Raw genomic sequence first — 12,207 nt, forward strand, 5'->3', positions numbered from 1 at the left:
AGTTCATTGTAATATAAACAATCAATATAAATAAAATACTTGTATATTATATAATATAACATAATATCAATTAAGCTTTTTTTATGAATACTGTCTATCTTTGCTGTACCTATTCTACTCCCTTTACAACCTCTCGCACTGCCAAGGGTCACTGGTAGAGATCTCTTATAGAGATAAGTGCTTCCCTGTCCACTTTTTCTTTCTTTTTATCTTTATTGTTACAATTTTCTGGTACAAATAAATAATAAATAAATGAATAAAATATAATCTGATAGGCTATCTTTCCATTCAAACTTCATTCTCAAAGCTTAAAACCTATTTATGCGCAGTGAGGGAAACAATAACTTAAATTGGATTCACGGCTATAAAGGTGACCAAAACTCGGGTATGTGATGATTAATTATAATGTGTGGATAAGTTTATTATTAGTAGTTATCATTAACAGTCGCCCGTGTTTAGCCGTTTCTATCATTGCCTTCCTACACACGGTGAACGTGGCACGAAATTTATATTTCACCAGGAATTCAAATGAGTATTTAGTTGGTAGCTCATACGAGCGTTGCTCAATTAACACTATCGTAAGTTTTTGTTTTCCGCGAGGGAAACCGTCAAACGCAATGTTGGGACTTTTGCCAAGAAGCAAAAAATATATGGACGAGCGTCAAGCTTTTAGCTAGTAAAGATGTAATATCAAAATATAATTTGTCTAACGTACGAGTAGATACATTAAAGTCTAGACAATCCGAGTCACGTGTAAATAATCCTCTACAAGTCTTCAATATGACTTTGTCCATTTTGAGGAAATAACTACAAAACGATCATAAATTAAATTCCATGAACGTTGTTGTTTCAAATTCAAGGATTCTTCAATTTAATTCCATAAAATTTAAAGTTTATAAGTTTTTACTTGAAATTACGAGCGCCAACGTGATAAAGACGATTATCCGCTATATATACAGTTTAATGTCGGCCATATTGATGTCGGATGTTCTGAACTTATCGTGCCTTTGATTGCAAAATTATAATGGGAATACGATGTATTTATGTAAATTATAGGTTCCTTTTGTAGTGGTATAAATAATGAGATAGGCTCGGTAAATGGTCCGGTTTTAAATTCCAAGAAATAAATCACATATTAACAAATAGTTTAAAAAGCTTTTAATAGAGAGCTTTCCCATAGAGAACTTTGAGGCTAGCAGGAGTGTAAGAAAGTTTATAGAATTCTATAAAAATCTTTTGAAAATATATTTAGATAAATCTAAATTCCAAAAAAAATATCACTACATATTTAGAGACGTTAAAAGTTAATTTTAACCCCCGACCAAAAAAGAGGCGTGTTATAAGTTTGACGTGTGTATCTGTGTATCTGTCTGTGGCATCGTAGCTCCTAAACTAATGAACCGATTTTAATTTAGTTTTTTTTGTTTGAAAGGTGGCTTGATCGAGAGTGTTCTTAGCTATAATCCAAGAAAATCGGTTCAGCCGTTTGAAAGTTATCAGCTCTTTTCTAGTTATTACTGTAACCTTCACTTGTCGGGGGTGTTATAAATTTTTAATTTACACTTGTTAAATCTAGCCGTCGCGTTGCATACTATGATGAAAATATAAAGAAAATCCTTTAAAAAAAATAAGTAAAAATATTAAATGTTGGTGTGTTATATGAATGATAACATAGAAATTGCTTTAATATGTATTAATTTTATAGTCTTTGATCTAATTCTGATCATTTTGAACTCAGTCATAAAACAAGTGACGGCAGTCGGTATAAATAACACGTTACTAGGGTTTATGGCTGCAACTTCCGATTTGGTTTTACAGTCATTAAGATTTGTATTGTATACGTAAAGGACGATAATAATGTACCTAAATTACCCGGTTTAGTAGCCATTACATATGTGAACATACATTCGGGTTTTCTGCCGTCAAATATAAATAAATTAAGATCAGTTATACAACTTAAGTCGATATTATCAATTAATATAGGTGAATTGCATTTTTTGCGTTCAATCCAAAGAATTTCGCATGTCTGTACTTCTTTTAATCATCAAAACTTCTTTATATTTTCAACATTTTCAATGAATTGTATTTTAATCAGTGACGTCGTGACAAGGCCGTGCCATTTTTATCGCTTTCATTAAAAACTCTAGATGAATTTACTTTTAGTCAAAGCGAGTTGACGCAAAGCTGCGTGTTTTTCATGCTAATACATATTATATACTTATTGTATTTTCAACAGTAACTTCTAGTTTCCTTTCAGTGATGGAGAAATGTTCAGAATTTGACGAAAAATTATGCCTAATAAAAAGCAATGATGATAAAAGTTGAAGCGCGCTTGTCTAAAAGATGCCTACTCACTCTTGCCTTGAAGTTACATATTTACCAAATTTATACTTGGCAGAAAGCACCGATGCCCGTAGCATTTTAGAAGTTTACCGTGTGATGTGAGGCGGGAGTTGATCCTTGAGGTGATGGCTCGCGCCACCTCAGCAGAGTCGGGCGCGCGCTGCTGGTGCGTGCGGAGGCGCTCGAAGAGGCAATCAGATGCTGCATCGTCCGCCATGCGGTATGCTGGAGGCAAAAAAATGATCACCTGATGTTAAGTGAACATTTGTAGCACCAGAAGAACTACCAATGCATTCCCGGTCTTTCAGGGATTTGTTGAAGGGAGTTGGTTCCACAGTTTGCATGTGATACAACGGGCCAGGATGTTATCAGCATCGCAATTCGCAGCAATTATGGCATTATTAACACTAAAGATTTTCTTTGCACTGGGGTAGTTTTGAAATCAACGTATGTAACTTACGAGTTGAATGAATTAGTTAGACTTATGAATAGTGGACTTTGAAAGAATAAAGAATAATTCTTATACCGTATAATTTAATATTTTACCAGTCAAAAAGTTCACGGAAAAAGAAGGATATCCGCATTTGATGGATATCCATAAAACACGTCTGTATTGTCGTGCAATAAATACTCAACTGGGTGGAATGTATTCATAGGGCGCATTCCACCCTAGCTTTTAAAAGTTTTGGCGTGCAGCAATGAATATATTTTACATTTAAGACTTCTCATGTGGGTAGCGCTAAAGAACTCTAAATAAGGCATAGAAATGATAACTGTTGTGTTTTCAATATTAGTAGGTACCTATATAGGACCGTTTGCCCCAACTCCTAATATTAAGCAATTTAAGCAACTCATATAGCTAATATATTCAAAAGAACACAATATCTCTATCATCCAAAGCAATGCTAATTGATTGTAATGTTATGCAAATGAGTCTTTTTTATATTTTATTTATATACAAGTTACCCCTTGACTTCAATCTTACCTGGTGGTAGGTGATGACTGATGATGCAGTCTAAGATGGAAATGGGCTAACCTGGAAGGGTTAGGGCACTCTTTATTGAACTACCATTCCGTGTAGTAACCAAGGCATACCTACCCCTTTGGTTTCTACACGGTATAGTCTCGGAACCCACCACAATCTCACGCTTCTTTAACATTTCTATAATTATTCTGATTTCTTTGGTTACCCCGGGTTCAGTTACCGAGGCACTATATTATGCATCTAATCTTTAATTCTGGGTCAGTCATATAGACTTCCCTAGTATGGGCTGAGTAAAAATATACACACTCTTGTGGAAAAATCAATTATTTAATATGTTATTTATTTGAGATTTTCATTACAAAAGGTAAAAAGTTAATATGAACATTGAACATGTATTATTTTAGTGTGCTATTTTCGATTTTAACATTTTTTAATGTACCTAAGTACTTTTTTTTACATCATCTTAACTTCATAAAGTTTAGGTACAATTCGTTGGTGTTATCGTTTCATTCATGCCCACATCTTTTTATTTGCAAATGAGAGCTTTTTATGAGCCAATTAGAAAGACTGTTTTTTTCCGTATAATCTTCGGAGTTGGAGGACGGAACTCACGCAATAGCTGTTCACTTGTTATCAGTACAATTAGTTACGTAAACAGTCTATTATTAATGGCCGCATTGTAAAACTACAAGGTCCCATTTCTGTAAATCCGGTTAAGTTTTTAAAAATCCAGTCAGACGTCTAGATTTTTAAAAAACTTAAGGAAACTCACATTGAAAATAGAACAGACACGAACATTATACAACAGAGAATGTAGGTACGCAATGCAAGCTATTCTATTTTGTAATCGTCTGTTAATCCGAAATACTAAAGCCGAATGCAACGTTGTCGTATATAAACAAGAAATAAGCATTGTCATGAATGTAGGCCAAAACATACGAACGGCTCGTGTGGACGCGTGTGCTGTGTCTGGAATTTGTGATGCTTTGCGTAAATACGATATATTCACGGAACACAGCGGTGAAACGTACGTGAGTGCGTTGCTGTGTGTTGTCCTTTTCTTGGTGATTGAATGTGACAGTTTGTAAATAAACAATGTGGGAATGTCGTGTGGCGAACTCAGCGCCCCGCGACGGCCGCCGGCCGACTACTTCAGCGCTTTGGACGTCGCGGACTGAAAATCGCACGGAGCGGGGGCGGGCGCGGCGTCCGATAAAATCTATTCTCCCGCCACGACTAGCTCTGGGGGTTAATAACTAATTCGTAGATATTTAAGAGGGCTCTCTCCGTCACTCGTTTCCACTCGTTTCATACAATCGTAGTTCCAATTTCATTTGAATACTAAGCAACCAAAGTCCATGAAATTTTGCACATATATTCTAGAAACTAATATCTATGTCTGTGGTTTTCCAGATTTCTGTTAAAATATTCGGTTTCAAAGTTACGCGGTCTTAAAATTTTCATACAAATCTTTGAGCCCCTGTAATTTTAAAACTACATATTTTTAGAAAAATCTAAAACACCACAGACACAGATATTAGTTTCTAGAATATGTCTGCAAAATTTCATGGACTTTGGTTGCTTAATATTCAAATGAAATTGGAACTACGATTATATGAAACGAGTGGAAACGAGTGACGGAGAGAGCCCTGTTAATGGATTTTGTTTATTTCCCACTAGCTGATGCCCGCGACTTCGTTTGCGTGGATATAGGTTTTTAAAAATCCCGTAGGAGCTTTTTGATTTTCCGGGATAAAAAGTAGCCTATGTGTTAATCCAGGGGATAGTCTTTCCCCATTCCAAACTTCAGCCAAATCCGTCCAGTGGTTTTTTCTTGAAAGGGTAACAAATATGCACACACACATACATACACATAAACTTTCACCCTCGTTTTTCCTGCGAACTCTACATTTTGAGCGTCTATCTTTTAATGACTATTGAGTAAGTAAGTATGCCTACCTAAATTATTATTTTAAAAGTTTGTAAATCATGTCCCCCCATCTACGAGATAGGTACCTGTAATACTTAATATATGATGATAATGATTTATATTTAGACATTGAGCACAAATAGCGATGTTATATAATGCAATTTACAAATCCCCGCCAGCAAATCGAATTTGAGTAAACAGCGTTTAAAATACCTATTCACTAGGCAATTTATCATCGAACAGTTGGTTCGTTTATTAATTTTCCAGTAAACGTGATAGGCATCATTTGCAAATAGTGCTAATTCGATTGTTTAAAAATGTCTGCGGCAATGCGACAGCGCCGTTGCCTTTGATTTTTCGTCAGCTCTCACTTTCAGCACCCGCGCTTTATCACACGAGCCGTCTCATCGAAACTGTAGGTATGCTTATTACGGTTAGCGGTTAGTCTGATGGTCTTAAATTTTTATTATTTTAAGGCCAACTGAACATAGCAAGCGTATATGATGGACGGGTCTGTAATAAGGCAGCCATAAACTAGTCCCATGCTTTTTTGCATGGGCATTATTTTAAAGTCTGTAGTTACATACTTATAATTTCATTACAACTGAATTAGCGCTAATGTCGCAGTGAATTAGAGTGATGGAACTCTCAGTTTGTCCTGAATCGACAATATAATGTCAAATATTTGGCTATGGTAACGCAAAATCAAAGAAAAACAGGGCTACTTTAGGGCTACCTGCGTCAAATGTAATAACATGTTTTGACGCCTGGCAGTGATGTCGAAGTTAGAGGTTCCCCAAACTATCGTGAAATATGTTAGTGTGATTTGGCTATTTTATGGGACATACTTCGTTCTCCCAATTATTAATTAGTAATTCTGTTATAGGTACTCAATATTTTAATTAAAATGTCTTAAAATTCTAAATATATTGCTGTCCATTTCATAATCTATATGCAGAAAACTATAGCACTAGATTTAGGCCTGTCAATTTAGTTAAGAGATTATGTACAACAGAATTAGTTACAGTAAATCCTGCCTTCAAGCTGACTCACATTAGATGTCTTCAAGTTCTGAAAATATAGTTGAGGATAGCTCAGAGACAATTAACAGCAAGAAGGTAACTTACTTTTCTTTTTTGGCTTTTTGGTTTCCTGTGTCGTGTGAGCCGTGGATTCAGCCTCTATCATCACATCCTAAATGTAAATTTAAAAAATAAATGAGTCAGTATACTTAGTAGAAATAATAACATTATTCGTAGAAACACATTTTAATATGAAGCCAAAAAGTGTACCTACTGCTTTTTATTGAAAAGAACTATCGAATTATTTAACCAAGATACGTGTTTTCTGTACCTATAGACCGTTTTTTCGACTAACAGTTAGATTTTCATAAGCAATGAACTCAAAAAGGCAATAAATTAATAACCTAATAAGTATAACATGAGTATAACCGTGGAACTAGCTATAACTATAATATTTATACTTGTATAATTTAAATAGTTTCTGTAAAGTTTTCTGTTGCAGCACCAATCAGCTTACCCGACATTTCTCATCCATCCCAAAATAAGTTTATTACCGAAGCACTTTATTTTGAACATGAAATGCATTTCATTTCGCAATAGGTACCAAAAATCGTGTCTTAATTTGAGTAATTTGATATTTTATAATCTGTGAATTAAATGTCACTGTAAATCATTGACATACTATCATCTGTCTATATTGCTACCGGCCAGTGCTTTTCCTACTCTTTATTTTATTGCAATTTTTATTTCATCCTATAACGGATGCATAAATCATAAGATAATTTGGTGCAAGTACGATGCTTTTTACTTCCACGACGCGTCCACGTGATAAAAAAATATAAGTATGTCTATTTTGGGAGTGATCAATTAGATACTAGAAATTGAAAAACGTGAAATGGGCCGGGCCAGCATGTTATTTACATGCTTTGTTCCTTTTCGCCTTTTGTATGTATTTCAAAAATATACGTGTTTGCTTCTATTACCTACTCTGTGGAGTTAACAAAAATCTCAGAGTACAATCCTTCTATTAAACTAAAAACTCCTCGGTCTCCTCCGAAACGAAAATCTCCGCGGGTCATAAAAGTATTGTACCTACTTACTGTCCTCAAGTTTTAATCATAACAGAGTATTTTCATATGTGCGTAGGTACACGAGGTACATCTAGATTAGAAAAAGGATAGATACACATAGCTACTATCGAAATACATATTTCCTGCTATAATAAATAAACGGTCAAGTGCGAGTCGGACTCACACAAGAGGAGTTCCGTACCATCCGTTCAAGAAATAACACTTTTTAATTGTTTTGTGTTGTAACTACAAATTTCCATTTTCCCTTTACATGTGCATAAGATGTAGCTGCCAGCCTTTCATAATTCAAAGTCAACGGAAAGTATCCTATAAGTTTTTATTCCCTTGAAGGGTCTTGACAAACACCGACAGACAAACAGACAACGAAGTGATCGTATATATTCGTAAGAGTTCCTTTTTTGCTCTGGAGATACGGAATCTTAAACATGGTGCATTACACGTGTAGCTAAACAAAAAATATTTTTTACTTTTTAGTGTTTGTGGTTTTTGAAGTCGGTTTTATTTTTCTTTTGAAATTTTTATTTCACAATTTTTAGTGGCCCCACTGTACTATAATATGCTATGCCCTATGGTTATGAGTTAAAACCCTACTGTTTACTAAGCTATTACACTGATCGCAAGCAATTTGCTCTTATCCATCGAGGAGTTCTGTCATCAGATCTTCACCTTTATATGGGACCACCTGCACAGTATACCCTTTCAAACAAAAAAAAATTCAAATTGGTCCAGGGGTCTTCGAGTAATCGGGGAACATACAGACATCGGGGACATACATCGGGGAACATAGATTCCGACGAATTGAGAACCTCCTCCTTTTTTGGAAGTCGGTTAAAAACATTAAATAAAAGACTGGACGAAGAATTTACGACAAAACAAGTGCACTAACTCGTTGATACATTAACGTTTTTGTACCGCGTTCCTGATCAACAGTTATTGAACAAGTTTGTGGAAATGTCAGCAAGTGAGTCCGCAGTGGCAGCAAATGTCAGTCGGTGATCTGCAACTATTGGGATCTAGAGCAGCCTTGCGACGAATAGGGTGACCGTTGACTTGGATCAATTACAAGGACATACATACAGTAGCTATACTAGCCTATCAACTTCACTATACTTAAGGCTCGATGACACTGGGCTAATTTACGAGCTGCTAGTCGGCGAGTTTAAAAGCTAGCGAGTGAGCGAGTAAGCGAGTGTCGATGACACACAAAACATTCCACTCGCTCAGTAGCCAACTAGCTAGCGTGTTGGAACTACGTGTTGTTTTGTGTGGCGTGCTGTTTGCGTTTATTGTTTATATTTTTAAGCTGAAAAATGAAGTGGAACACGCGTGATATAATAGTTGTAAATCATTCTTGATAATATGAGCTAAAATAACTACTCCCGCATGAACTACTTCTCTTGACATTTTAGCTTTAACTGCCAAAACGCAGATGCTCGCAACTAGTTTACTAGCAGTGATGATGACACGTGGCTAGTTAACTAGCTTACAGGCCAACACGCCAGCGAATGGCGAGTAAATTAGCCCGGCTTTCTATTTTTCAAGCAGCGTTTTACAATCTGATAATCAAAAGCAGATTGTGAAAAAGCTCGATGACACGTGGCGAGTTTACAAGTTACAAGGCAGCGAGTTCGCTAGCAGCTTGTAAACTCGCCCCGTGTCATCGAGGCTTTAGGTATTTAAGGCGAATACAAACAATCTATTTGTAATCTGTCCATAACTTAATAACAATGGTTTTGCCAAAAATTGTTATGTCTGTTTTGACAATTATAATAATGTTGCACTAAGTAACTTTTCGACACATTACAGATAGTTTGATAATTAATTAATTAGGCCGTTAGCTGACTCGCCCAGGCTTGGCATATCTTGTAAACATGTGTCTATATTATAGGATCTTGCTCTTAAAGACACGATATTATTATTTTCCTTGGCTTACTTAAAACAACAGCTAAACACTCGGAGAAACGTTTAGTAACGGCTGAAATTAATAATTAAATCTATCTCTAATAACTCCATACGTTTCTTAATTTGTCGAAAATTGTGTGATATTTTTTGACAAATAATAATATTCACTAATGCTAAGTATCTTATCGACAGATTACGGATGGATAGAATATTAATTTTGTCCGTTAATATATTTCAGGAACCGAAGACAGTAAACTTTTAATGCAACAAAATATTCTTCAATAAACCTAATCTGATCGCTGTAATAATTTTAAACTCCCTTCTGTAATAGTATCGGCAATTACAAACTACACTATCAATTTTTCGATTCTAATTCCATAGAATCATGGACACCTCATTAATCTGTTAAGATGTATATCGAAACAAAGTAGCATAGATATTGAAATGATGCATTGTTTTCTCATAACACTGTCACTTTCATGATATATCGATTGTTGATTATAATACTCGACTGACTAGGAATAGCCGGCGACATCCCCTGATTTTTATACCTGCAATTTAATATTTTCAGGATGAAGATAGTTTACAGTTATAAATAATATCTAAAATATCGTGCATAACATCACATAAAAATCCGTTCAAAAAATTCTTAATGGTTGTGTTGAACCGATTTTTCAATTTTTTTGTGATGAATTGTTATTATCAGAGATTAGAAAAATGTTGAGAAAAATTATTTTTATTGCAAACTACAATAAATGTTCTAATAATTAAATTATGTTAATTTTCTATTTTCATACAGAAATACCTACGTGTCTTACTTTCTTTTATATGCATACTTACGTATTTGTAGTATGAATTATTATTATTACTAAACAAATACTAAACTTTAGTTGCAGCGGCTACTAGCAAAAACAATACAGAACAAATCGCGAAATATAAAGTTGGCATTCTATTGTTGTAGGATTATTCGATTTCAATTCACGGTGGATCAAGTTCGATTATGAATTCAGTGGTGGTATATTATTGTTTATTTTTTGCATATTACTATAGTGTGGGTAAAACATTGCCGCTAAATGGTGAATCTGCAACTGCGAAGGTAAACAAGTGTAAATTAAAAATGTATAACACCCCCGATAAGTGAAGGTTACAGTAACTAGAGAAGAGCTGATAACTTTCAAACGGCTGAACCGATTTTTTTGGATTATAGCTAAGAACTCTCTCGATCAAACCACCATTCAAACAAAAAAACGAAATTAAAATCAGTTCATTAGTTTAGGAGCTACGATGCCATAGACAGATACACAGATACACACGTCAAACTTATAACACCCCTCTTTTTGGGTCGGGGGTTAAAAATAATCCGTTTAAACATGGTTTGAAGACAAAATTATGCACTATTAGGTACTATAAAATTTGATCGAATCGCCTTTTTTTATTACAGACAGAAAAAAGGTCAATGAAATTAAGGAATGAATTACAAATTCAATCTACTACTGTAAATAATATTATACTAGGAACGCATAATGTGGATGTCTTGGCAAAATCAAATAACCGTGTTAAAAGGCAGAGTGGCGCAGCTGCAGGTACACAATTTACATTTCTATATAGCGCTTGGAAACGAAATTACGTTTTCCAAATCTCTAACATCCTTAATTAAGTCCTATTAGTATACAAACACTACTTATAACCAATGTTAACAAATCTTTAAGTAATATTTAGTGTTATAATAACAGTAAAAAATAAAATTATTAGTTTCATGTACATTTAAAACTTAAAGATGGCCTAAATAATGATATTTAATATTGTATGTTGAGACTCTACCACTAGTTTAGAGCGCAGATTTCTATTATTTATTCTACCCGTTGACTTATTTATGTACAACGGTTCTACCATTTTTACAAGTAAATCACTGAGGATCATGACTACACCATGATATAAACAGAAATGCATTATTCAATTTATCATCCAGATTTTCAGCATACCTACCCTTAGGCTCCGTAATAAGTAATGAGGTTTGGTCATTACTGATGCAGCTCTTTTTTCATAAAACCCGCTCAAGTGCGTGTCGAGCCTCGCTCTTTTAGGGATCCGTACATAATTATAAACATCATATTTTGGGTATATGAAATATTATTTCTCTCCGAGCTAGAACATTGCAATAAACCGTGAAAGAAAAACCCATAAAATGTTTGTTTTTGTCGCAGCTTACAAACTAATTTATAAATCCTTGCTTTCAGTATTTGTTGTTTAAATACAGTTAGTATAGGGTTCATAATATACCTAGATTTCATATTCCTAACTAGTTTAGTTTTTAAGATAGCCCCCCTCACAATAATGGTCTAAAACTGACAACTTTGATGGCCCCCCTTATTTTTATATTCCTTATTTTTTCACATAAAATTCTGCATAAAATTATATTATTTTAAAAATATATTCGCACTCTACTTAATGAGCTCTTAACAATGATAATCCACATATTAGGGTAAGAAAAAGTTTGTAACTCATTAGTCTACGATCTAGAGACTTATGATATGTTATGGGCCGACAGACGGACGGATAGACGGGCGGACAGACGGACAGAATAGACAGCAGAGTGCTACGTTTTTACCCTTTGCGTACGGAATCCAAAAAAAAACATAAAAGTAAAAAATATTTTTTTTTTTCTCAGCCAAATGGGTGGAAGTGGCACAAATGCCTCTGATCAAGCTGGTTCGTCTATTTCTACAAGTGTTCAAGAACACGTGGGACAATGTTGTACATCGGTGGCTCTTATCCTTTACATCCTAACAACGTGGCCAAAACATTTGTGGGACTTTTCAAACGGAATATTGTTGAGTTCTTCATTCCAGATATTGAAGTACAAAAAAGCAGTTAGCGAGTTGCATTGTCGCGATTGTATATTGTCAATCGTACTTAATTATATAATCTTAACTC

At 34.7% G+C, this 12,207-nt stretch overlaps 2 protein-coding genes across 5 annotated transcripts in view; one reads left to right on the forward strand and one right to left on the reverse strand.

Moving 5' to 3' along the window:
• LOC123876816 (cytosolic carboxypeptidase 1-like) overlaps positions 1–6,901 on the reverse strand; it is a 93,544-nt gene extending 86,643 nt beyond the window's left edge. For 2 of the 4 annotated variants that reach the window (XM_045923191.1, XM_045923184.1), the window contains exons 1-3: positions 6,798–6,901; positions 6,386–6,452; positions 2,434–2,568 (exon numbers count right to left, since the gene is read on the reverse strand). In XM_045923191.1, the coding sequence (XP_045779147.1) occupies positions 2,434–2,568; positions 6,386–6,452; positions 6,798–6,815 (220 nt within the window). In that variant the 5' untranslated portion in view covers positions 6,816–6,901. Of the gene's footprint in view, positions 1–2,433; positions 2,569–4,271; positions 4,484–6,385; positions 6,453–6,797 lie in introns of those variants that run through there. The other 2 variants (XM_045923208.1, XM_045923200.1) reach the window with 2 other exon arrangements.
• A 3,302-nt stretch (positions 6,902–10,203) lies between these two features.
• On the forward strand, positions 10,204–12,126 carry LOC123876887. Its single transcript, XM_045923288.1, has 3 exons — positions 10,204–10,369; positions 10,715–10,856; positions 11,942–12,126. The coding sequence occupies exons 1-3, from the start codon at positions 10,274–10,276 to the stop codon at positions 12,058–12,060; spliced, it is 357 nt and encodes a 118-aa protein (XP_045779244.1). The 5' UTR covers positions 10,204–10,273; the 3' UTR covers positions 12,061–12,126.
• Positions 12,127–12,207: the final 81 nt, after the last annotated feature.

This window comes from Maniola jurtina, chromosome 2, assembly GCF_905333055.1.
Source record: "Maniola jurtina chromosome 2, ilManJurt1.1, whole genome shotgun sequence".
NCBI lineage: Eukaryota > Metazoa > Arthropoda > Insecta > Lepidoptera > Nymphalidae > Maniola > Maniola jurtina.